Source organism: Lethenteron reissneri, chromosome 50, assembly GCF_015708825.2.
Source record: "Lethenteron reissneri isolate LAM-NWPU_2019-01 chromosome 50, ASM1570882v1, whole genome shotgun sequence".
In the NCBI taxonomy this organism is placed as follows: domain Eukaryota; kingdom Metazoa; phylum Chordata; class Hyperoartia; order Petromyzontiformes; family Petromyzontidae; genus Lethenteron; species Lethenteron reissneri.
In genome coordinates, this window is record NC_083828.1 from 4478109 (window position 1) to 4502797 (window position 24689).

Here is a 24689-nt window from a genome sequence, read left to right on the forward strand (position 1 = left end):
CATCGCAGGATACAGCTCTTATGAATAAGATGGTTTTGCATGGACTTGGAAAGAACACTCAATATGCTTCTGTGATAACAATTTTATTCTAACAAACACGTGACATTCTATCATGCAGGTCAAACATGCGTCAATAATTCATGGGCAAGATTATGCAATTAACTAAATTGAATGACTAAAAATACTTCTTCATTGGCGAAATTATGCAGTTAACGAAAATGAATGACTAAAACATTTCTTATTCATGCAACTCGACGGTGTCGCTCGTTGTCGCTCGATGGCGCGCGGTGGCGCACGGAGGCGCACGGTGGCGCAAGGTGGCGCACGGTGGCGCAAGGTGGCGCACGGTCAGCGCTCGTTCAGCGATCTCCGCCTTTCTTGCGGGTTGTTCGCTGGTCGTCACTCTGACGAGGAGCGATGCTTCGTTCGTGGCAGGGTGGACGTTGGCGTCTTTGTTGGCTTCACTCGCAGCTCTGCGACTCAGGGTAGCGATTCTTCTCAGGTGGTGCAGACCTCGGCTTGTAGCTACGCGTCGCTACTCCGCAAACCTCGTCATTCTGAATGACAGGAGCTTCTTCGTTGGCGGCGACGAGGAGAGATGGAGCCACAGCCCTGGAGATCTGTGATGGGGGCCAGAGCCCCTGTCGATCTGAGTTGTATGGATTTTCCTTCGGTTTATATCGGAAAATTCCACTCGGCTTCCCGAGTTGTTCAAAAGCTGTGTCATAAAACCTTCCTGTGGGGGTGGACCATCTGCGTCCGTGTGTGTGTCCGTCCGTGTGTTTCGCGTGCGTGTTTGTCCGTGTGTTTATTAGCTTTGAAGACACAGCTGTGTGTGTCGTTCTGGAAGAAAGGGGGTGGGGGTGGGGGCCTCGTGTCGGCTGCTTCAGAAGTTATCCATTAGCCAGACCGATGATTCGCGTTGAGTTAAAAAAAAACATTCGAATCCATGTTTTGTTACTGAATAATATTTGTCGCGAAAACCTACGCGTTAAGCGAGCTTAACTATTCACTCCCTTGCTCTGGGATCACATCCATTGTCTCACACAGCTTAAGTTGGTTTGGTTTGGAAGTTGAAATGCGACTTATTTGCTGCTTGGTTATGCCGAAACCGTGTTCACGATGTTTCATCGTGACCCGATCTCCCATGGAAATGTCATTTCCTGGCTTGTGCAATTTTTGTTGTCCGTGTTGTGGGAAGACAAAGGCGGTTGTTTCCACGGTGGGAGCACCCGGCGTATGCTTATTTATTCGAAGGCGTGTGTTAATTTCCTTTGAGCCCTTGCCCCAACTTTTATGGATGTCATTTCCTGGCTTGGTGCCTGTGTGTCGTGATCCTCTCGGAAAGACAAAGGCGGCCGTGTTGCTCGCTTCCCATGGGTGTTGTGTTTGGTTAATTTTGAGAGCCTTCTCCGCCCTTGATTTCTCTTCTACTTTAATTCCGTACTTATTATTTGACTTCTTGTGATTATTTGATCTGATATCCCGGCTAGGAATTTTGTTTTGGAGCGAAATCGATGCCATAATTATTCTTTGATGCTTCGGCCCGGCCGTGTAGATATTCTTTAAAGGTAAATAATGTCAGTATTTATTAACAATGATGGGTCGCGATTCTGGTTCAGATTGTCGTCTGGTTTTCAATTGGAGTGAGGATGGATACTGTTTGCTTAATCTTTATGGTTAAGTTGGTAACTTGTGTATTTAACATGGTTCAAAGACCCATCTGTGCTTTTTGTCGTCGATGCTGTTTCTTTGTTAAGAATATAATTATCTCTTCCTCCGTGTCTCCTGGTTCTGCAACCCCCCGCCTGCAATTCCCCCCCTCCCTTGTTCCTCTTGTGTGAATTTAGGGGAGTTTTTTTTTATTACCTTATTGCCCCCCCTTTCATGTCCTCTTTCCTTTGAAATGAGGTATGCGCGCATCTGTGGAAGTGTGGGGGCCTCTGTGGAAGTGTGGGGGCGTGTTCGTTCCCAAGTGGCCCCGTGTCTATTAAAAAAACAATATTATATATGATGGCAGAATAATCCTTAAAAAAAATAATATAAAAAAAAATAAAAAGGGGGTACATACACAACAAGTGTATCGATGTTGAACTTCTCTCACGCCGTACGTGGCCAACCGTACTAATCAGAGTTGCGGGGGAAGGGCAAAAAAAACTAAAAACTAAAAGCAGTTCTAAAGCAATGCATTTTCATTCTCGATTTTAAAAGTGCAGAGCTCCAGTAGTTTCCTAATATCGGAAGGAAGAACGTTCCAGACGGCCGCAGAAGCACGTCTACCCCACATCTACCCCCCCCCCAATAGTTCATAACTGGGGGGGGGGGGTATTTGATGGGGGGGGGAAGAAGTGGAGAAGTGGTGGCGTAATGGTCCGTACGGCGTCATCGGACACCGGCGGTGTGGGTTTGACCATCTTTGTTCGATATGTCGCCAAAATCCGCTGCAAGGATGACCGTAGTTCTCCCTGCTTTTCTGCAACGCCGTCTCTCCTCGTCCCGCTCAGCGTGCGATGTCACTTCATTTGGGTCCATCGTCGAAGTCCTTCCCGTCTCTAACGTCGTCACTGCCCGCCGCATTCGCAGTCGCGACGCAGTCAGCTCCATCTCCTCCTGCCGACTTCGCCTGTTTCGTCTGGTTCGTCTCTTGCCGGCTGGTAGTCAGGATTTTCCAATTTATTGTCGAAGTATGTAAAGATGGACTGAAGCGCACACCAAGAGGTCATGCCGTGCTTCGTTGTGCCTGCGGTGATAAGATACATTTTGAGTTGAAATAAGATGATGTGCAATTACAATTTTATTGGGGGGGGGGATTCATAATGACCATATCAGAGTCCCTAGGCTGGCACTGCTGAGATCCTTTGCTCAATACCTCGGTCTGGGTCTCTCTTACTCTTAAGGCGTTCAAAATGGCTTTGTCATATTCACCAATGGCCGTGTCAGCCCCCCATAATTAAACTTGTTTCTCGAGTGTAGCGAGTTGATGGTACCGACCCAGTCCAGCTCACGGGTCGGCAATCCAAAATGACAAGAAGAGACTTTTTTTTCGAATTTGGTAAAACACTGAGCATTTCAAGAGCCGCAATACACATGAATACATGACGGTTCTTCATAAATAACATCACGAAGCAGTTGTTAAAGAACCACATACGGCTCTGGAGCTACAGGTTGCAGACCCCCGATCTAGCTTGAGTGAATAATTATACTGGTAGGAACGAAGTGAACCAGCCTACAATAGATTATATCGTCCGTCCGTCCGTCCGTCCGTGTAGCAACATCGCCCCCTACTGCAAACACTTGGCAGGACCCTACAAAAAACCTTTAGACTCAGTGACGCTTTCCTGGCTAAACAAGTGTAACATTCCCTTATAATTCCCTGAGATAGCTTTTAATTAAAACATTTTTCCTGGCTAAATAAGTGTAACATTCCCTTATAATTCCCTGAGATAGCTTTTAATTAAAACATTTAAATAAAAAATTAACTCACAGCGGCCTAAAGCCTACAGCTAGGCCTAAAGCCTAGAACTAGGCCTCAAACTCTCCCTTCGTATTTTACCCCCACGTGTGTGAAAGGGAGTTAATGTTTAACAATGTTACATTCCCTGATGTTTTTAAATAGAAACATTTTAATTTAAAGCTTTTACATAAATAATTTAAACATTTAAATTATAAATTAACTCACAGCGGCCTAAAGCCTACAGCTAGGCCTGAAGCCTAGAACTAGGCCTCAGACTCTCCCTTCGTATCGTCCGATTAGGTGTAGCAACATCGCCCCCTACTGCAAACACTTGGCAGGACCCTAAAAAACCTTTAGACTCAGTGAGGCTTTCCTGGCTAAACAATTGTAATAATACATTGTTTATATTCTTTGGTTATTCGTTCCTACCAGCCCACCCCGCAGGGTCCTGTTCACACGCGGATGACTGTACGATATTTCGATCTTACGATGGCGACAGCGATACGACAAAATTGTAAAATATTAACTAAGTTAATGTAGCAATCAACAATCTAACATCGTTCAAGTATGCAGATGACGAACAGAATCTTGGTGAGTACAGAACAATATGATACGTTACGATACGTTCAATGCATGTGTGATACGTAGCTTTAGCGATTTCATTTTAGGGTTACCACGATACGATACGTTCAATGCATGTAAAAAGTTTTTTTTTTATAGCAGATAGGATTGTTTTCTGAAAAAACTTTTTTTTAAATTGCAGTTCATATAGGTAGGCTAAGAATTTACCTTGGTTTTTTTTACTTTAAATTTTACTGTGCAATACAGTATTGTAATTAATAAATACATACAGTATATAGTTTATACACTACGGTACTGTAAATTGCTCTGTTTTGATAAATTATCACCATTCTTTAAGACTCCTGGGTAGGCTAGGCCATCTTCGCGATATTTTCGACTTACGATGGGGTCGTCGTAACACATCTCCGTCGTAAGTAGAGGACTACCTGTAATTGCCAATCATCATCCTATTTAATAAATCCGTGTACGTAAGTAGATTGTGTCGATTACTGACCAGCGGAGAGCTCGACATAGGCATCTCCATGCCCATGAATTCTGGTGTCCAAAGCTTCTGAACTAGTCACCCAGTTGACACTGTTCTGTACACACACACAAGCACACTTGAATTAAGCACAGACGCAAACAGCCACGCACATACATCCACACATACCACAGCAACATGTTAGCTAAGAAACAGTGGGAAGGTGCAACTCCCATCATGCCTTGCGTGTGTGTCATATGACCACGTTGCTCCTATAATGTTCGCATGCCCATATCGTTTAGAACGCCAACATAGAAGAGTTGCAAGCGTGGCTGTCCCTTCGGGCATCGGTGAAATAAAGAAACAACTGTAGGCTAATTTTGATTTAAAGCTTTCATGACTGGAGGGATTCATATTCTTGGTTCTTGGTTCTTTCGATAAAGTCACGTAGAAGGGAAATAATAAAATGTTTAATATTTTTTATTATTTTATTATTTCCCTTCTACGTAACTGTAGACCAGTTTCATTCTCATTAGGACTCATCAATGTTGTACAGCCATCGATCTTCACTGCTGGCTTTACACCCCTGGGAGCCCAAATATTGAGAGGGCTGTAACGTTTACACTTTCAGAACACTCATTCGCACTTGCCAAATCAGCCAAAGTCCAAACACAACACTCTAAATGTACATACTCTTAGGTTTTTTCGGTAAAGTCACGCAGGTAAAAAATAAAATTAATAAAAGTAAAATAAAAATGAAATAAAAATCGTGCTGTGATGGTTCTACCTGAAGACGGAAGCTTGTGTTGTCTCCGAAACGTCGTGATTTTTATTTTACTTTCATTAATATTAATTTTTTTTTTACCTACGTGACTTTACTGAAAAAACCTAAGAGTATGAATCCTTGCAGTCACGAAAGCTTCAAATCTCTAAATGTGCGTTGTTAACAGGATTGGCAGAAGCATTGCTATCAAGCCGTGAGTGTCATTCCCACCTTTTGAAACCATTCCAACATTGGTTTGTTCTTCTGAGGAAGACGGTGGGAGGAGGCAGTCAACGCCACGGCTGACAACCTGCCCAGCACAGCGGGACAACTGCTGGCCTGTTGCTCACACAAAGCGTACGCGTTATCATTAAACACTTGTGTTGAGGAGTTCCCACGGACGCACTCGGAGACGCAGGTAAGTTGAGAGGCTTCCGCCAAACGTTTATCAAGGATATAACAATAACACACACCAGGGTATACAACTTCCCAGGGGCTAGGGGTCCTACTCTGAGTCCGGGTCCCTGCCAGCTAGCTCCGGTCTCTCTCTCTCGTGTCGGATCGTGGACTCTGCCGACTCCACCGACCGGAGAGAGAAGCACCTCTACGGCTACCACCGGCTTCTCCCCAGACTCCCTATTCGATCCCTCTCTCTACCCCCTGGTTCCTTCTTCACCCTGCTTACTCTACCCGTTCCCACAGTGACCCCGCTTTCGTCACGGGGTCTCCCTTAAGTACTCTAGGAGACGTGACGTCATCACACTGTACGGCACACCTGACGTCACGTCCCCATTTCACTCCTCTACACATGCACAACCCCTTTGTCAAAACCACTGCCGGATAAGGGCCTCCCAATGCCGTGTGGGTAGCGAGGTGTTATTTGACCATACTTCACCATGCTGGTCAGTGTTGGTTGTGAAGGCCCGGGAGCGTCATTGCGGTACGGTATGAATGTGAGCGCATCTTTCTTAAGGCGGCTCACCTGACCATCGATTAACCTCACCACATTCGTTGGGCCGTTCGGTAAAGTCACGCAGATAGGTTTCTCTGAACTGATCTACTTTACCGACCCAAAGAATATGAATTCCTGCGGTCACGAAAGCTTCAAGTCAAGATTTGACCTCACCACGTTCACGAAGTCTTGGCCACCGCAGCTATGAGCCACCAGGAAGACTCTTGTTGCCCTGGACTGTTCCACGAAGTGCTGCCACACGTACTCGATGTGCTTCTCGGGGCTTTCGTTGTCCTGGGAGGGAAGACAACGGGAAGAGGACGCGTCGACGGGAAACCTCCGTTGCCATTGAACGCGGTGCGTCAGTTTGGACAACTTTACGTCAAAAGTATCTCGCTGCTCAGAGAAAGCTGAGTATTTCACGCGGGCAATGATGTCGATGACAACGATTATGATCAAGGACATCATTTGAGTCAATGTGACAAAAACTACTATCTTCTTGGTTCTTTCGGTAAAGTCACGTAGAAGGAAAAAAAATAATAAAATAATACAATTCTCACGACGTTTCGGCCACAACGCAAGCAGCCGTCCTGCGTTGTGGCCGAAACGTCGTGAGTTTTTTTTCTTTTTCCCTTCTACGTGACTTTACCGAAAGAACCAAGAAGATGAATCCCTGCAGTCACGACAGCTTTAAATCGAAAAACTATTACAAAGATGACAATTTTGCTGCTGATGTGGATAATAATCATGACAATCGTGCCAAAAAAAATCAGTGATCCGACAAATGCATTGCTCATTGCTTCTCACCCTGATGTAGTGATATCTCTGATGCCTCCTTCTCCCCCTCATCCTCAAACCGCTTGCAGCGTCGGCGTCCGTAGAATTGGGCTGCGGACCCTGAAATCGTGAACGACGGAACGACACGATCAGGGGGACTGCGTAATGTCAACTCCGTGGTAGTTGTAGAAGTAGTTGCGGTGATGGTAGAAGTTGTTGTCAGTGGCGGATCGTGACATGTCCACGATTTGGGGCTGTTGTGAGTGACCTTTGAAAATTTGGCGTTCTAATTATGAAACACCTCGTCGTGTTACTGTCCATCCCGTGAAAGTGGTATAACTGTATCATCTACCAACGGTAGGCATTTATAAAACAATACCAAACAAATCTACAAAGCACTCCAATGCTGTCCCCATGACCTTCAAGCTCCACAAGTCCACAACCCCTTTGACGCTGCCAAGAGCCGCGGGGCGCTCTGTTTGCGCGGCGCGACCTCGCGTCGTGACTTCGTCTCGTCACAGCCACGGGCACCTTCTTCGCCGCCCTCGATGGATGGGTCTCGGACGACGATGGCGACAACGCCAGAAGCTGATCGTGGCGAACGAAGAAGGGAAATCTCTCGCTCGGAGGACGCCTTCACAGCCGCCCCGAAGACCTCCCCGAGGCACAAATCAGACTGCGGTGATGCTGCATCGGTTTCTAATGCGAACAACTTAAAATGTTATCTTCATTCGGCAATTCACGTTGAACGAATCATTTCTATATTCTTAAAACACAACTAAACAATTTATAGAAAAAAATTTCATCTGAAAAATAATTTCTCATCTCGATGCGGCAGTGGCAGTGGTTGGTGATGGCAGTGGTGGTGATGGCGGTGATGGTAGTGGTGGTGGTGGTGGCGTTGGCGGTGGTGGCGTTGGCGGTGGTGGCGATGACGGTGGTGGCAGTTGTGGCGATGGCGGTTGTGGTGTTGGCGGTGGTGGTGATGGCGGTGATGGCGATGGTAGTGGTGGTGATGGTAGTGGTGGTGATGGCGGTGGTGGTGATGGCGGTGGTGGTGATGGCAGTGGTGGCGATGGCGGCGTTGGCGATGGTGGTGATGACGGTGGTGGCGTTGGCGATGGTGGCGATGACGGTGGTGGTGATGGCAGTGGTTGTCGTCTCTCTGCCGTAACGAGCAGGAGCGTCGTGCGGGTGAGACTCCGTGAGGGTTCCAGCTTCGCGAGCATCGCCCGTTGGCTCCAGGTCACACAGCCCACACCTTCTTGGAGGCCTCCATCCTCGTTCTCTCCCGCTCCAGTCTCTCTCCGTCAACGCGGTTGTCGTTGGGGTTCAGAACCACGACACCGTACCCTTCCTGCGGAAGGCAAGTCAAGTCGTCGCGCTATGTTACGGACGATCGCGAGCTGTGATCTCTACCCATTGATGGACGAAGGGCTGACCAAGTGGTCACCAACCCGCATTGTGTTGTGATGTGCCAATGCATCGAGGACCTGCACACGAGCTGATTTCATCGCTCCATCTCCGCAATGGGCGTTACATCTCAAAAGCGTTAACTCATTTGGCTGCTAGTCGCTCAGTAGTCTTGGTCACAAATGTGTTTCTTCACATCACGAAAGACCTCCGTGCATCCAAGAGATGGACCTTGACACAGGAACTTGGAAAAGAGGCTTCTGGCTGATGAGCAGTTGCATTCCGAGCATGCTCGGAATTTGATCGCAGGATTGGGTTAAAGCAGCTTGCAAGTTCTCAACGGAATGTGGCAGGAAGATGTAGGAGATATAATCAGGAAGAGGAGGTTGTGAAAGGTGGGACGGTGGTTGCGGGGTTGAGGAGGGCAGGTCACCGAGACAGGCATTTATCTGTTAATCTTGACTTAAAGCTTTCGTGACTGCAGGAATTAATATTCTTTTGGTCTTTCGACGTTTCGATCGCAACACAAGCGTTCGTCATCCGTGTGTTGCGATCGAAACGTCGCAAGTTTTTTTTGTTCTTTTCTTTGAACCTATCGACGTGACTTTACCGAAAGACCCAAAGAATATCTGTTAATCATCATCACGGCTGAAGTGCGCAACGGTCCCGGCTGCAGTTACCTCCATGGCTTGCTTGATGTAGGGGATCTGAGTGCCGGAGTCGAGGCAGTCGTTGATGATGAGTCTCCGAGCCCACTGGCCGGCTCGAACCACTCCGCTCCCCTGAACGAGCAGCAGCAGCCTCTCCTTCTGCAGCGCCCCGGGGCTCATGAAGATGAAGCTGAAGGGTTCATTCCTTTTGATGGCTTCGACCTGCAAACCCCGAGCACCCGCCGGAGAAATGTCCGTCTATTGTTTGTATACGCCAATAGAAACTAGCCTGTCTCTCTACTTGTCCAGAGACCCCCCCCCCCATCAGAGACCAGCCTGTTGGGCTATTGTCCAGGACTGATCTAACGACTCGACAGCAATTTAACAATGAATCAGAACCAAGAATATTGATGTATACTTGAGGATTCCGATAAGCTATGAAGGTCTTTTTCACGGATGTCCAATGAAGCAGAAGATACAGTGGTACATTACGCATCAATGTAGAGGATACATAAACTGTGTGTCTTTTACACTCACAGGGACGTAATGCTTTTCCAGTCCACATTCGTTCACCAGAAGTTCGTACACGTACTCGGTTATAACCTAGAAAAATGGCGCAAGACAACATCACAAGAGTGTTGGGCAGTGCTCAACTCCACTGTGGTTCCAAGAAACAGGTGGGAATTCCACATTACCATGGCGGATGCCAGTCTATTCTTAATGTAACCACCACTGTTGGCTTCCCTGTACATGTCGAGCTCACTGTCGTGTTAAAACAATTTAAAGCTTTTTGTCAATCCACTTCTGGATGACGGCCTGCCCACACCCCGTCAGCCTGGAGGTTGTTTGACCATACTTCACCACGCTGGTCAGTGCGGGTTGGTGAAGAGGGGTGCCCAGGACCAGTGGCGGCTCCTGCAAAATCTCTCAGGGGGGGCAAATGTCTGGATGATTGATAAGGATAAGGTCCACCCATGCCATGGATAAATTAACAGCTTAAGCATGTAAAGGCAACTTCACTTCTTTAATATTAATGAAAAATAAAGTGACTCTTACAATACATCTTGTTTGTTTCTATACTCACTATTAAAACAAACCACTCAAGTTTATTTTATTAAAGATTCCACTAGGTAGCGATAAATTATATTGTTGGATGAAACGTGCTTACGTATGATGACGTTAGCACGTATGATGACGTAAGCACGTTAGGGCTTGCCCTCCCAGAAGCCATAGAGAATGCATTGGAGCGCCCCCGTTCGAAAAAAAACATCTTTGAATGTAAGTCTATGGGGCCACTCGGGGCGATTCTCAGCCGGAGTGAAATCGCCCAAAAAGAGGCGGTACTCCACAGAACGTGACATGATGCTGATTGGACTATATCGAGAGGCTGACAGTGACGGCTAGCGTGACTCTGTGGTTCAATGACATTGGTGGTGCGTCGCCCAATCGCCCTAATGAAGAAACCGCCCCTGCCCAGGACGGGTTCAGAGATCACTCCCCAATGATGTTGGGCGCAGACCGGAATGGAACTCGTGTCGCCGGGTTCAGAGCACGGCGCAAACTCCTCGACCGCCGCTCCACCATCAATGCATTGTTCATCGTCACTCACGATGAATCTACTGCTGGATGTAGCCAGTGTTATGGCAGTCTACTTTGGCTCGAGATCAGTTATTTGTTTTTGTAAAATCGGTGAAGATTCCATCCCCGGTTCGCGTCTAACCTCTCCCAGTGCCTCGTAACGCCGCTGGTCACGAGCCTTGTTGTTATAGAAGTTGAACTGGAAGCGTTTCCCATCCTCAATGTTTCTGAGCTGCCCATCTAGAGACACGCACACACACAGACACGCAGACACACACAGACACGCAGACACACACAGACACGCAGACACACAGACACACAGACGCACAGACACACAGACACACAGACACGCAGACACACACAAACACGCAGACACACAGACACGCAGACACGCAGACACACAGACACACAGACACGCAGACACACACACACGCAGACACACAGGCACGCAGACACACACAAACACGCAGACACACAGACACACACAAACACGCACACACACAGACACGCAGACACACACAAACACGCAGACACACACAGACACGCAGACACACACAGACACGCAGACACACACAGACACGCAGACACGCAGACACACAGACACGCAGACGCACACAGAGCGCTGTTCAGTGACTTTTACGCAGAGACTTCATCCTTCTTCTGAACCCATTTGACATGCAGGTGAATATCATTGCATGGCCTGAGTCAGAGAGTGCAATGTCAGGTCTCTTCAGCAATGAAGAGCTGATAATCCTGCACACACTTGCAGTCACGTCCACTTTCATGGATGTGCTGCAGCACGATGTGTCACGTTACAACACGACACCAGTTTTCACGATGTCACATTTACTGTGATATCAGTTTCCCGTAACTTTGTAATTGTATTTGTAGTTTCACTGTTTTGTTTCCTTTGCTGTACTGCAGCGATATTTAAAAATTACTTCAAAGTTCTACACCTGCCATAGCGTCTTTTAACTATTGCAACTTTGCAATACAGTATATCATGCTTAGAATGCACAAGCTGTCATCTCCATGGCTTGCCAATTATGTTAACCGTGGTTGGAGAATGAAACTCAGGTCGCTGAGTGCGTAGTGCAGTGTGCTCACGACTGCGCCACCATTCCCCGAATAACAAACACATCACGTGTATTCTACAAACACCTCCGATTATCACAGTTGGTGCAAAAGAAGTTCAACATACATACAAACACATGTTGTGACACAGCACTGAATGTTGTACAGCAGCTGCAACTGCAGGTAGACACTTAGCGCACACGCCGTTGAGCATGTACACGGCTGTGTGTGTGTGCCGGCAGGGCGGAGGAACTGGGGCAAGGGTCACGGTAGACCTCGTGGGGAGGCCCCTGGAACCAGAGGTCGCAACCGGGTAACCGATACCCGTACCCTACCCGATACCCGGCTACCCGTACCCGGCCGGGTACGGGTACCCGTTTGCGACCCTGGTGCGGCCGGGTACGGGTACGGGTAGGCCGTGAGTCACTGGTGAGTCACCGTTTGTCACTCATTTCCCAACGTCTTGTCACTTCTCACAATTCAAGTTCCTAGAATCAACCCACCCACGCCTGCAACATGGCTTCATCCCAGAGGTCACAATCGGGTACCCGTACCCTACCCGATACCCGGCCGGGTACGGGTAGCCGGGTATCGGGTAGGGTATGGGTACCCGTTTGCGACCCTGGTGCGGCCCGGTATGGGTACGGGTAAGGAATCAAAACCCGTTTGCGACCTCTGCCTGGAACCCTCTGGAGGGTTCGAGAAGGGAGGCGTGGCCAGGGCGGAGCCAGGGGTGGAGCCAAGCCGCGCCGAAGGGAATAAAAGCGGCGGAGAGCGAGAGCTCTGGGCTACCGGTTCTGGGAGTGGAGTCGTCTCGTCGTCGCTGTCGTCGCTGTCGTCGCTGCCGACTTCGCCCGATGATTGTGCGGCCGGACAGTTGTTGGCGGTCTCGGTCGACGCCGTGGGTGCAACGCGGACAGGGTCGTGTCTGGGCCGGGTCGTGCGGCAGCGTGGTCGTGAGAGAGGGGGCCGGAGTTGGTGGCGTGATCACAACAATAAAAGGCGAGGACGGTTCCTCCTGCGACTACCTCGTCTCCGACTGAGTGTGTGCACGCCGCCCGCACACACACACAAGCCTCGAGTAGAAGGAAGAAGAGACCTACGACACTACACATACATAGTACGTGATATACATGACCCAGTTCTTACCTTTATTGAATTCGTATCCAAATTCCGTTGTGGTCCGATAATTCTCAAACTCATCATCCGTCCAGCCTGGAGAGCGGGAGTGATAACAACACACAGAAACAACAACAACAGTTTTAATTAATAGTATATAAATACCACCGCATCTAAAGACGCTTCATGATTAGATCAGCGATAGTCTATCCACTGCTAAATGAATGTCACCCAACACTGACGTCAAGCCTCAGTAGTCCGACAATCCCACGACTCATCTTGCTCCTGCACATGAAACTTTTTCATGAAATACGAGATTTTTTTTCTTTTACCAGGTAAGGTCCACTGAGCTATCTCGCTCTTTTTCAGAAGCGATCTGGCCGCAAATGAAAGCTTAATGAAGTGGCTTATCATGTGGAAATGTATAGTGGCAACCAAATACCCTAAAGGCATATTTCTAAATGTGGAGGGAAACCCCGGAGGACCCTGAGAAAAATCCAGGCGACCACGAAAAAAAACCCCCTGCAAATCCAAATATACAGCAGGGGTCAAGGGTGGGGTCAAACCCACGACCTCCTGTATACCAGGTTGAGAAAAAATCGGAACTAAATTGTGTAAAGTCAACTCTGTTTGATCTCTGCGGGACAAAGCCCTGGCCGTCGGAATTTGGAATTTCCACCACAGGGTGGAAACGCGCCTGCCCGCTCATTTGAGCAGGGTGGCGCATTGCCTTGGATGCAGTAAACCGTGATAGGAAAATATGTACCCAATAACCTCCAGACAAAGTTTGCAAAAGCCATGAAATCGATGTTCTTGGTCTCTTCTTCCACTGCAAAATAAACACACACACACACCAAAGGTCACGCTCCGTTTTTAAATGAACAGTTGTGTTTATTCCGTGGAAATCCGTCACGCGTACTCCGACCAGAAGTCGCGGCCTCACGCGGAATATATTTGATACGGTGTTCAATAACTCACCTTAAGTTTTCAAAACGTGTCTCCCTGTTCAAACAAAGTGCTGGGTGAACCTCGGGTCGGGGGCAGAAATTCCACATTCCTCTGATGGTAACCAGTCTATCTATATTCTTAGGTTTTTTCGGTAAAGTCACGTAGGTAAAAAAAATTAAATTAATAAAAGTAAAATAAAAATAAAATAAAAATCACGACGTTTCGGAGACAACACAAGCTTCCGAAACGGCGTCATGATACTGAGAAAAAGAGACGCAAACTTCAAATATACAGCAGGCGTCAGGTCGGATCGAACCTACAACCTCCTGTATATCAGGCGAGGTAGTTAACATCTCCTAAGCCACCGTGATGATTAGAGAGAGAGAGACGCAAACTCCAAATATACAGCAGGCGTCAAGGTCGGGATCGAACCCACAACCCTCCTGTATACCTGGCGAGGTAGTTAACATCTCCTAGTCACCGGTGGCGCCCATTAACATCGCCCATCCGTCCCCGACTGTGAATAACCTGGCAAGACAACTCTTGATAAAGAGTTTGGAGACCTGTCTTGGTAAATAATAATAATACTCCTCTTCTTGGTTCTTTCGGTAAAGTCACGTAGAAGGGAAATAATAAAATAATAAAGATAAAACATAATAAAATACAATTCTCACGACGTTTCGGCCACAACGCAAGCAGCCGTCCTCAGGTGAAGAAAACAGAGCTGTCGGAAAGACAGCGTCTTTAAATCGAAATAATAATACTGTACCGCAGTATGTGCAAGCCTCCTCTACTCCATTGCAGAGGACACGTGGCAGAGTCTGGTTACCATTGCCCTAACAACGTTTTAATTTTATTTTTAAATAAAGTTTTATTCCGATAAAGTGATGATAATTAAAACATGTACTGCACGTATAGTGCGCGTGTGCATGCGCGAGCCAGTGTTGTCGCTCCACTGCTAGATGCGTCAGTCTGTGTGCCGTGTGGCACCGCGGGGCTATTCAAGTTCAAGTTCATGTATTTGGTATGGCCTTGTGAGCCATTCGGCTCTTGAATCGGGTGCAACCGCAACAAACAAAAAAGATGAACAAAAAAATCTTAAAGTGAATATGTGACTAAGTGCAAACAGAAATCCAAGACAGCAAAATATTGCAGAAAAAAATCACCGATCATACTTCACCACATGGGTTCTCCCCATACGGCGCTGTAATCCCCACGTAAAACAGCTAAGCAACAAAGTCGTCCACAGTTCAACTTCACAACGGATAAGTTCAACTTTCACGGGACACTTTAAAGTCAGCAACTCCATTGTAAAGTATATTTTATATATCTACTGCACTGCGGCGGCTTTAAATAACAATTTTTTTTTAAACAACGTGGAACACATTTTTTACCTGCAACGGCAGGGTCTTCTTCTCGTGGAGAAATCTGGACTTGTGTTCAGAAGAGTTCCACTGCAAACTCTTTGGTTTTGTCGGTGAAGTCACGTAGGTTAAAAAATAAAAAATAAATTAAATCACGACGTTTCGGAGGCAACACTGTTATTTTGCTGTGACGGTTCCACCTGAAGACGGAAGCTTGTGTTGCCTCCGAAACGTCGTGATTTAATTTAGTTGTTTTCTTTTTTTCACCTACGTGACTTTACCGAAAAAACGAAAAGAGTATGGACCATTGCAGTCACGAAAACTTCAAATCTAAAGTTTTACTGCACTTTATTATCACGTTACTGAACCCGATAGTTTAGTAGTGTGTGTGTGTGGGTTATGTGCGTGTGTGTGTGTATATATAGATCAGAATCCCCCTTGCCTGGTCACAAGACACAACCGAAACTCAAAATGTGGATGTGACCTCAACGACATTTTTTCTGTCAAGTTTGCGCACATTCCAGAGGGAAACGTAGGCCAATGCTCTTTCAGCCTTATCCGGACTAAGAACATCAACTGCCATACCTACAACCGGACCTACCACCAGATCTACTGCCGTACCGATAGCTATGGGGCCGTCCATAAATGACGTCACGCGATTTTGGACGATTTTTGACCCCCCCCCCTTCGTCACACGGTGTCACAAAAAGTCAGACCCCCCCTCAAAAATGACGTCACAAAGCTCTGCCCCCCCCACCAAATAAAGCATGCTTCAAATCGCTTTAAACTATTGTCATTGTAGTGCGTGTTTAATGTGGCGCTCCACTCTGATGTTGTAGGATACTTTTTATTATTTAAAAGTCTATTTAATTAAGTAGAACGTGTTGTCTATATTTATTTAAAGTAGCGCATTTTGATGTGACGTCAAATTTCTCAACCCTCCCCCGTCACACATCGTCACAAATGTCTGACTCCCCCTAGATGCGTGACGTCATTTATGGACGGCCCCTTAGAGCTACCACCAGATCCACTGCCATACCTACAACCGGACCTGCCACCAGATCTACAGTTACGCCTGCAGACAGTAGCCTGCTCGATTTGAATGTTTCACTGAAGCAGACTGCGTGCGTCCCGTATTTAATACACTCGAAGTGTTAACCAGTGTCAAAGCCACACGCTACTACGAGTTGATGGGCGAATTGGCTTCGCGAAGGATGCGTTTAGAGCTGTTTGTCTGCTATAAATGTCCACTCGATGACGTTTAGCCGCTTTGTTGAGCTATAATTTGTGATTGCCAGGTCGCTCCTGCAAAAATGAGATATCCAGCTCAGTGGACCTTACCTGGTGAGATGAAGAACAGTAATCGTAGGCAGGGGATTGGCAACACATTCCTGCGGAGGGAGCTGGTAGGAACGTTGGGTTGCTCGGTCAATGCCTGCAGGGTCAACGGCGGCGTGGTGTATTCCGCAAATATGCCCGACTGTGAGGGCGGGCACAAGCAGGCGTGAGTAGGTTAAACGTTGAGTTTTATAAGGGCACCACGGGGTGACCAGCCCCTCCCCACCCAGCCCCACCCCTCCCACCCCCACCCAGCCCCTCCCCACTCAGTCCCTCCCCACCCAGCCCCTCCCCACCCTTCCCGCCCAGCCCCTCCCCACCCTCCCCTCCCCACCCAGCCCCTCCCTCCCCACCCAGCCCCTCCCTGCACGACGGACGGACGGACACAATAATCCCCTGTGGGCTGGTGGAACCAGTGGGTTCCTACCAGTATAACATCACGTTCGTTAGTGAGGTTACCTTCGATAAAAACACAAACTAATATGGGTCGATAGTGTAATAAATACGTTATCCTTTGTGCGGAGAGACAGATATTCTAGATTTGAAGTTTTCGTGACTGCAAGGATTCATACTCTATGGTTTTTTCGGTAAAGTCACGTAGGGAAAAATAAATAAATAAAATCACGACGTTTCGGGCGCAACACAAGCGCCCTTCTTCAGGTGGGGACAACTTAGCGAAAGGACAACCACTTAAGTGTGTGTTGCGCCCGAAACGTCGTGATTTAATTTATTTTAATATTTTACCTACGTGACTTTACCGAACCAAAAAGAGTATGAGAGACAGATACTGTATATGAATGAAACATTGTTGTATGCATTGTGCTACCGTTGACAATGTTTGAGTGGAATGTTTTATTTGAAACAATAAACTCAATTTAATGACAAACTTTAAAATAAAACATGAAAACGCACATTTAGAAATAACATGAATGTCAAAACATTATACAGCTGAATCAATGTGTATATTACGAATCCAACACTCACGAAATACCAAACATATTTATCAAGCAATAAAAACAAATCTATGTCAAACTGAAAACATTAAAACTCAGAAATTCCAAAACCAAACATGACTCGCTCATCAAAGAGCACACCATTGTATAACCACGTCGCTTGCATACGGATGACATGCATCATACACACAACTAGGCCTCGGCAAGATAAGGTAATTTACCCTTTTTAAATCCTTTATATTAAGTTCGCTTGCTTGCTTACGACCATGCAAATATTTCGGTCGTTTTTTAACCCACTTCCCGTGATCCAATCGAGCTGACATTTTCCACATAATTAATGTTCGTGAAATTTTTTTTCCAAAATTTTACACTTTTTAGGACAAAAATATTATATTTAATTACCAATTTCTTAATGGTGCAATGCAATCATCTGACCCATAGGTGGCAGCCATCTCAAGCCAGATGACGAGAGGACTCTAGCCGCCACGCATATAAAGGATTTATAGTGAAAAACTTTGTTTTTACGGGTTATACTTGTTACCGGGTAAAAGGGTAAAGGTAAAGGTGTCGACATGCCGAGGGGTAAGGGTAAAGGGTAGGGTAAAGGTAGGCTCGTTGCTTTTTACTTTTTACCTTACCTGCTAAAGGGTAAAAGGTAGGGTAGAGTGATTGTATTGTGGTAAGGTGAAAGGTAGGGTAAATGTAGGCTCGTTGTTTTTACACTTTTACCTTACCTTGCTGAGACCTAAACACAACCTTGTTCAGTCCACTGCGGGGTGGGTGGAGATCACACCGGTCAATCCGGGGTTGCTGAAACTGTTGGTGCTATTGGTGAGCACCTATCAAGAAGGCTGGAACTCCTGCACGAGTTGGGAGTGGTGGTGAGGCCATCACAGCACGCCCGCCCGCCCGGCTGATCTTTGTCTGCCCAACACTTGGGATCGCCAAAGCAAAATAATACTGGTAGGAACCTCCTGGTTACACCAGCCCACAGGGGATTATTGTGTCAGTCGTGCAGGGAGGGGCTGGGTGGGGAGGGAGGGGCTGGGTGGGGAGGGGAGGGTGGAGAGGGGCTGGATGGGGAGGGTGGGGAGGGGAGGGTGGGGAGGGGCTGGGTGGGGAGGGTGGGGAAGGGCTGGGTGGGGAGGGTGGGGCTGGGTGGGGAGGGGAGGGTGGGGAGGGGCTGGGTGAGGAGGGTGGGGAGGGGAGGGTGGGGAGGGGCTGGGTGGGGAGGGTGGGGAAGGGCTGGGTGGGGAGGGTGGGGAGGAGCTGGGTGGGGAGGGTGGGGCTGGGTGGGGGGTGGAGGGGAGGGGCTGGGTGGGGAAGGGGCTGGTCACCCCGTGGTGCCCTTATAAAACTCAACGTTAAACCTACTCACGCCGGCTTGTGCCCACCCTCACAGTCGGCCATATTTGCGGAATACACCACGCCGCCGTTGACCCTGGCCATTGACCGAGCAACCGAACGTTCCTACCAGCTCCCTCCGCAGGAATGTGTTAAGAAGAGGCATTTTTTTTGTTCGGTAAAAAGCTCAAGAGGTGCAAGGCACGTGATTGCGAGACGGTCATTAATAAATAACGTCACGAAGGCAGCCCTTACAGAGCCAACCCCACGTACACACCGCAAGGCACTCGTTTTAAGGCTGAGTCGACCTTGGTGAGGCCCAGGACCGGTTTATATATTCACCACTGAGCAGTGCACTAACCACAACTGCATCCCCATTATAAACACACACACTCTCTCTACCAAAGAAAGACAAAGATTCCCCGTCTAGCCTGAACAGGCTGTTGGGGCAAGTGCTGTTAGCGAGAAGCACCTATGAATGCCCGCCTGGCACACGAGGGGGTGGGTGGCCAACATCACGCCCGGCCGCCTTTGTCACCCCAGTGGGGATGTTTACATCACCGCACCAGGAACTAATTTGAGGCCGAGTCGACCTAGAGTAGGCCCAGGACCGGTTCATATAATCGTCGCTGGTGTTTAGCCGTGAGCGGGAATCGAACTCGGGTCGCCGGGTTCGTAGCGCAGTGCCCTAAGTGTTGCACTATCGCTCCCCGCCACACACACACACACACTTTTGAAGACGCAAGCAGTACAAGTATGTAGTTGTAGGGTAAATTTGATGCCATTATATATTTACCCTCCAGGACCAACCCCAGCCACTAATGAAGACATCACGAAAGCAGAGCTCCGTCTAAAATAGGCAGCAGCATCGGCGCCAGAAAAGCCCCATCCATTATTCAGCAGCCCTGACAAGGGAGAGAGTGGAGAGATGAGATCAGAGCGGAGGGTTAGAGAGACACGGGAGGAGAGGCAATGTTTGAAGTCTCAGCCCAGTGAGATGCAATGCAGTAGGGAAATGTGGTTTGACTTTAGGCCATTAATATAATTAAGGAAACCCGCTATGAAATAATAGCAATTGCCGATTTCGTCAACTCCCAATGCAGACTCCATTCCCAGTGCGTTTGTTTGACTGTTATAGGATTAGATGAAATATACAAGTATTCCTGTATATGCGCGTGAGTATGCATAGGCCGATATAAATTTTGAATGAGCGTCTGAGCTGTATGTAAATATTGCATACACCATGACTTTAAATGATATGCTGCACATGCAGAATGCATATTTATTTACCAGTAGCCGGCAGCAGCATATTCTTCTGGCTTTCGAACTCTCGTCTTCGTCATTTGCCATGACCCATCCACTGCTGGATGAAGGCAAATTTAGCAGTAACCGGTAGCATATTATTCTGGCTTTCGACTCTCATCTTCATCATCAGCCATGATCCATCCACTGCTGGATGAAGGCCTCCACAAACCGCCGCCACCTGTCACGGCCCTGCGATGTAGCGACACATCAGGGCACACAAACATTCAAATGACAAGAAACTCCATCACAATGACAAGAAACTCATCACAACAGAGAAAAAAATCATCAGTGCACACCGGAAAACCGTACGTTTCAAACAACAAGCGGAAACGTGTGTATGCTGAACTTCTTTCGCACCGTACGTAGCCAACCGCGCTAATCGGAGGTGCCAGACCAGAGAGGAAACGACCACTTAAGCCTTTCAGCATCATGCCAAAAAAATAAATAACTCATCAACATATTCTTGGTTCTTTCGGTAAAGTAAAATAAAATAAAAAAATGTTATTTTCAACTTAGAATTTAAAATTTTATTTCATTTATTTTTCTTATTTTATATTTCATATTCTATCTACGTGACTTTACCGAAAGAACCAATAATATTAATTCCTGCAGTCACGAAACTTTTAAGTCAAAACCCATCAACAGTTCCTGAATATCTTCTTGGTTCTTTCGTTAAAGTCACGTAGAAGGGAAGTAATAAAATAATAAAAATTAAACATAATTAAAAATAAAACATAATTTAAAACATAATTTATTATTTTATTACTTCCCTTCTACGTGACTTTACCGAAAGAACCAAGAAGATGAATCCCTGCAGTCACGAAAGCTTTAAACGAAAGTTCCTGAAGAACTTTTCACTTGCCCCGCCGTTCCTCCATCTCGTGTCGTTCGGACCCCAATGAGCGGTTCGTTCCCCCTTCTTCGTGTGTCTCGATGTCACGTTCAGTCGTCCACCTCGCATCGCTCCACCCTCTCGCTTGTCCACAGAGTGCCTGCGATGTCACAGGCGCCGTCCATAAATGACGTCACGCGATTTTGGACGATTTTTGACCCCCCCTCCCTTCGTCACAAAAAGTCAGACCCCCCATAAAAAATGACGTCACAAAGCTCTGCCCCCCCCCCCAAAATAAAACATGCTTCAAATCGCTTTAAACTTTGTCATTGTCGTGCGTATTTAATGTGGCGCTGCACTCTGATGTTGTAGGAGAAAACATTTACTAAAAAGTCTATTTAATTAAGTAGAACGTGTTGTCTATATTCATTTAAAGTTGCGCATTTTGATGTGACGTCATATTTCTCACCCCCCCCCCATCCTCGTCACAAATGTCTGACCCCCCCCTCCCCTAGGTGCGTGACGTCATTTATGGACGGCCCTACATTCTGGCATCGGTGGCCCTGACGATGTTCCAGGTAACAAACCTTCGCGAGCCTGGGCTTCACTTATCATACATCTCGCCTAAACTCATAGCCAACATTGAAATGTTTGTGTTTTCTCGTGTTTAGAGGGACAAGCTTATAGGATAAACCATATTCGTGCAACATTTGAGCGTTATAGACCTTTAAGTGGGAGCTTTGCGGGGGGGGAGGGGAGTTGTACTAGTTTGGGGGGCCAGACTTGAAGTTTTAAGTTTTAGGATTTTAAAAGTTGTGTCATATATCTCGAGTGTCAGACCAGAGGTTTTACCTCTGGACCTCCAGTGTCAGGTCAGAGGTTTTACCTCTAGATTTCCAGTGCAGGTCAGAGGTTTTACCTCTAGATTTCCAGTGTCAGGTCAGAGGTTTTACCTCTGAATCTCCAGTGTCAGGTCAGAGGTTTTACCTCTAGATTTCCAGTGTCAGGTCAGAGGTTTTACCTCTGGACGTCCGGTGTCAGGTCAAAGGTTTTACCTCTAGATTTCGATCATGTCAGAGGTTTTACCCCTAGATTTCCAGTGGCAGGTCAGAGGTTTTATCTCTGGATCTCCAGTGTCAGGTCAGAGGTTTTACCTCTAGATTTCGATCACGTCAGAGGTTTTTTACCTCGAGATCTCATGTCAAAGGCTTTACCTCTCGACCTCCAATGTCAGACTAGAGGTTTTACCTCAAGATCAACGGTCCGCAACTTGTGGTCCGCGGACCCCTGCTGGTCAGTGAGAGGCAACTGCAAGGGTCCGCGGAAAATAAAAATCTTTACCAAATAAATTTTTAATTTCAATTAAACCATAATTTCACCGAATTTCCAAAATCTACTACTGTTATTTATTTTACAAATATGCTTACATAGTATTATTTTTATTGCCTTTTTTTTTGCTGCGAAACATTTCCACTTGATGATAAGCAACTTTTGTTGAGCCATCATTTGTGGGCAGGTTGCTTCTGAAAAAATAGCTTTTAGTTTTTATTTTGCGCCAATTGCCAATAAATAAATGTCCTGCACTCTCGTACGTCGATAATGTAAGCAGCGTAAAGTATTTCAATTGTTCGATATGCAGGATAATGTGCGCCTTCAAAGCTAAGTTTTGCTGAAGATTCCACGTGCACTTTTAGATTCAAAAATTCGGAAAAACTTTTAAAATGTCTATGAAAGTTTTAACAATGCGAATTTATTGATTTACAGCGGCACAGCTGTTGCCGCGTTAACCGTGTTTCCATATACAATTGTAATGTTATTTTCCATTTAAAGTCTGTAAATGTACACATTTTACACAATTTTATTTAATTACAATTAATGCAGTCGTGCAAATTCTGTGATTTAATCTTATGTAGAGCTGTCACCATCATCAACCATGATCAACCACGATCAATACATGCAACAAGCCATTGATCATGGTTGATCATGGTGACAGCTCTACATAAGATTAAATCACAGAGTTTGCACGACTGCATTAATTGTTAAAATATGCTGGAAAGTATTGTGGAAAGCCCGCCTATATAGTTGGGATATGTATTTAATTACCATTAAATCACGCAACTTTTATTTCAAACGCCAATTTCATCGGCAGGTCCAATACATCGCTACGGGATTTGGAAAAAAATCTATTTTTAAAGTGAGAAAGCCACGCACAGCCGATCGCCACTCATGCTGCATCGTATCCCTCCTACTCCGTGTGTGTGTCAGCCGGCAGAGATTTCCATCACCATCCAATCCTAGATTTACCAATTTGTTACGGGGGGAAGAGCAGTGTAGCTCTTTTTCAGAAGCGACTTGGCCACAAATGAAAGCTCAACAAAGTGGCTTGGCACGTGGAAATGTACAGCAGCCAAATAATCGAAACGCACGTTTCTAAACGTGGATGGGGAAAACCGGAGCACCCGGAAAAAAAATCCACGCAACCACGGGGAGAACACGCAAACTCCAAATATACGACAGGCGTCAAGGTCGGGATCGAACCCATGACCTTCTGTACACCAGGCGAGGTATTTAACATCTTACCCCGAATGCCAGTACACCTCCATTCCCTTGATATAGACAAACTCTGCGAGCGACATTATTAAACCTGCGGGAAAAGAGAAAAAAAAATCGAAAACCAAGCCAATAACTCTCACCGCAACGCTATTTCGCGCGCGAATAAATGAAAAATTGAAGGTCATCGATGTCATCTGTTGGACAGTCGAAATGGCACCATCGAGCGAAATGTCATCTGCGTCGTCGGAGGTCAGAGTCTAACCCGAGCGCGCCGACCTCTGGGAACGGGCGCGCGTGTAATAAAACACGACGTTATTTCTTGTAAAATGTCAGCAAGACGCGATGAAAAGAAAAACAAACGTCGGGCAGGCCGGACGGTCCGCTCGTAATCAAGACGTCAAACAGAGGGGGAATCGCTGCTGGGTGCAGCAAACGCGTTCTGGGTGCAGCAGATGGTCTGAGAAAATGTATCGTGACATACTCAAGGTCAAGAGGTCAATCACGGCTGATGCGTTATCTTGGGTGTGGTCTGGGACTTGATGAATCTGACTTATATGATGAATTTATTTATTAGTCATTTAATTATACTCTTTGGTTCTTTCGGTAAAGTCACGTAGGTGAAATAAATAAATAAATAGAATTAAAAAATCACGACGTTTCGTAGGCAACACAAGCATCATGATGACTGAAGCTTGTGTTGCCTCCAAAACGTCGTGATTTAGTTATTTTTATTTTATTTTCACCTACGTGCCTTTACCGAAAGAACCAGAGTATGGATCCCTGCAGTCACGAAAACTTAAAATCTACATTTAATTATATTTTGTGACTTGCTTTTTCTCTTGGCTCTATTGTTCACTCCTATTGTTTGTGCGCGTATTCTTTGCTGGTGTACCTTGCCGATCCGCCCTTATTGTGCATCTGTGAAAAGAGCTTCATGGCTCATTGGATTCCACCAGTCGAAATAAAGATTCTGATTCTCATGGCGATGCAAACATAACTCGCCATTGCTTCAATCTTTTTTGCCCGTGAAAGGTCCGAGCTGAACATCATCATCACCACCACCTGGCCTCAAGTTTTCCTTCCCTCTTGCCAGCGACACAAAGCTCGTGACAGTGACTTGCCCTCCCCATCCGTGATCGATTCTAAATGTGGTTATTCTATGAATGGAATGGTCGACACCAAGGAAACCTGTGGTACTGTGTGATATCTCTAGGATTTGCGAGACAAATC

General features: G+C 46.6%; 1 protein-coding gene across 1 annotated transcript; it reads right to left on the reverse strand.

Annotated features, from left to right (window-relative positions):
• Window positions 1-2315: 2315 nt before the first annotated feature.
• Window positions 2316-24395, reverse strand: LOC133355019 (cotranscriptional regulator FAM172A homolog). The gene is made up of 13 exons (XM_061572274.1): window positions 24357-24395; window positions 15165-15198; window positions 13589-13651; window positions 12853-12918; window positions 10772-10869; window positions 9589-9654; window positions 9082-9273; window positions 8250-8345; window positions 7019-7108; window positions 6386-6505; window positions 5491-5598; window positions 4530-4614; window positions 2316-2740 (listed from the first exon to the last, which is right to left on the reverse strand). Exons 1-13 carry the CDS (start codon window positions 24393-24395, stop codon window positions 2595-2597), a joined length of 1203 nt encoding a protein of 400 aa, XP_061428258.1. The 3' UTR covers window positions 2316-2594.
• Between the last annotated feature and the right edge of the window lie 294 nt (window positions 24396-24689).

Excerpts from the sequence above, each read along its gene's own strand:
- LOC133355019 (XM_061572274.1), bottom strand. The coding sequence starts at position 24,395 with ATGAAGCTCTTTTCACAGATGCACAATAAGGGCGGATCG. Across the intron at positions 9,655-10,771 it reads GTTACGAGGCACTGGGAGAG|GTTATAACCGAGTACGTGTA; the intron begins GTTAGACGCGAA and ends CCATTTTTCTAG. Across the intron at positions 2,741-4,529 it reads CTATGTCGAGCTCTCCGCTG|GCACAACGAAGCACGGCATG; the intron begins GTCAGTAATCGA and ends TTATCACCGCAG.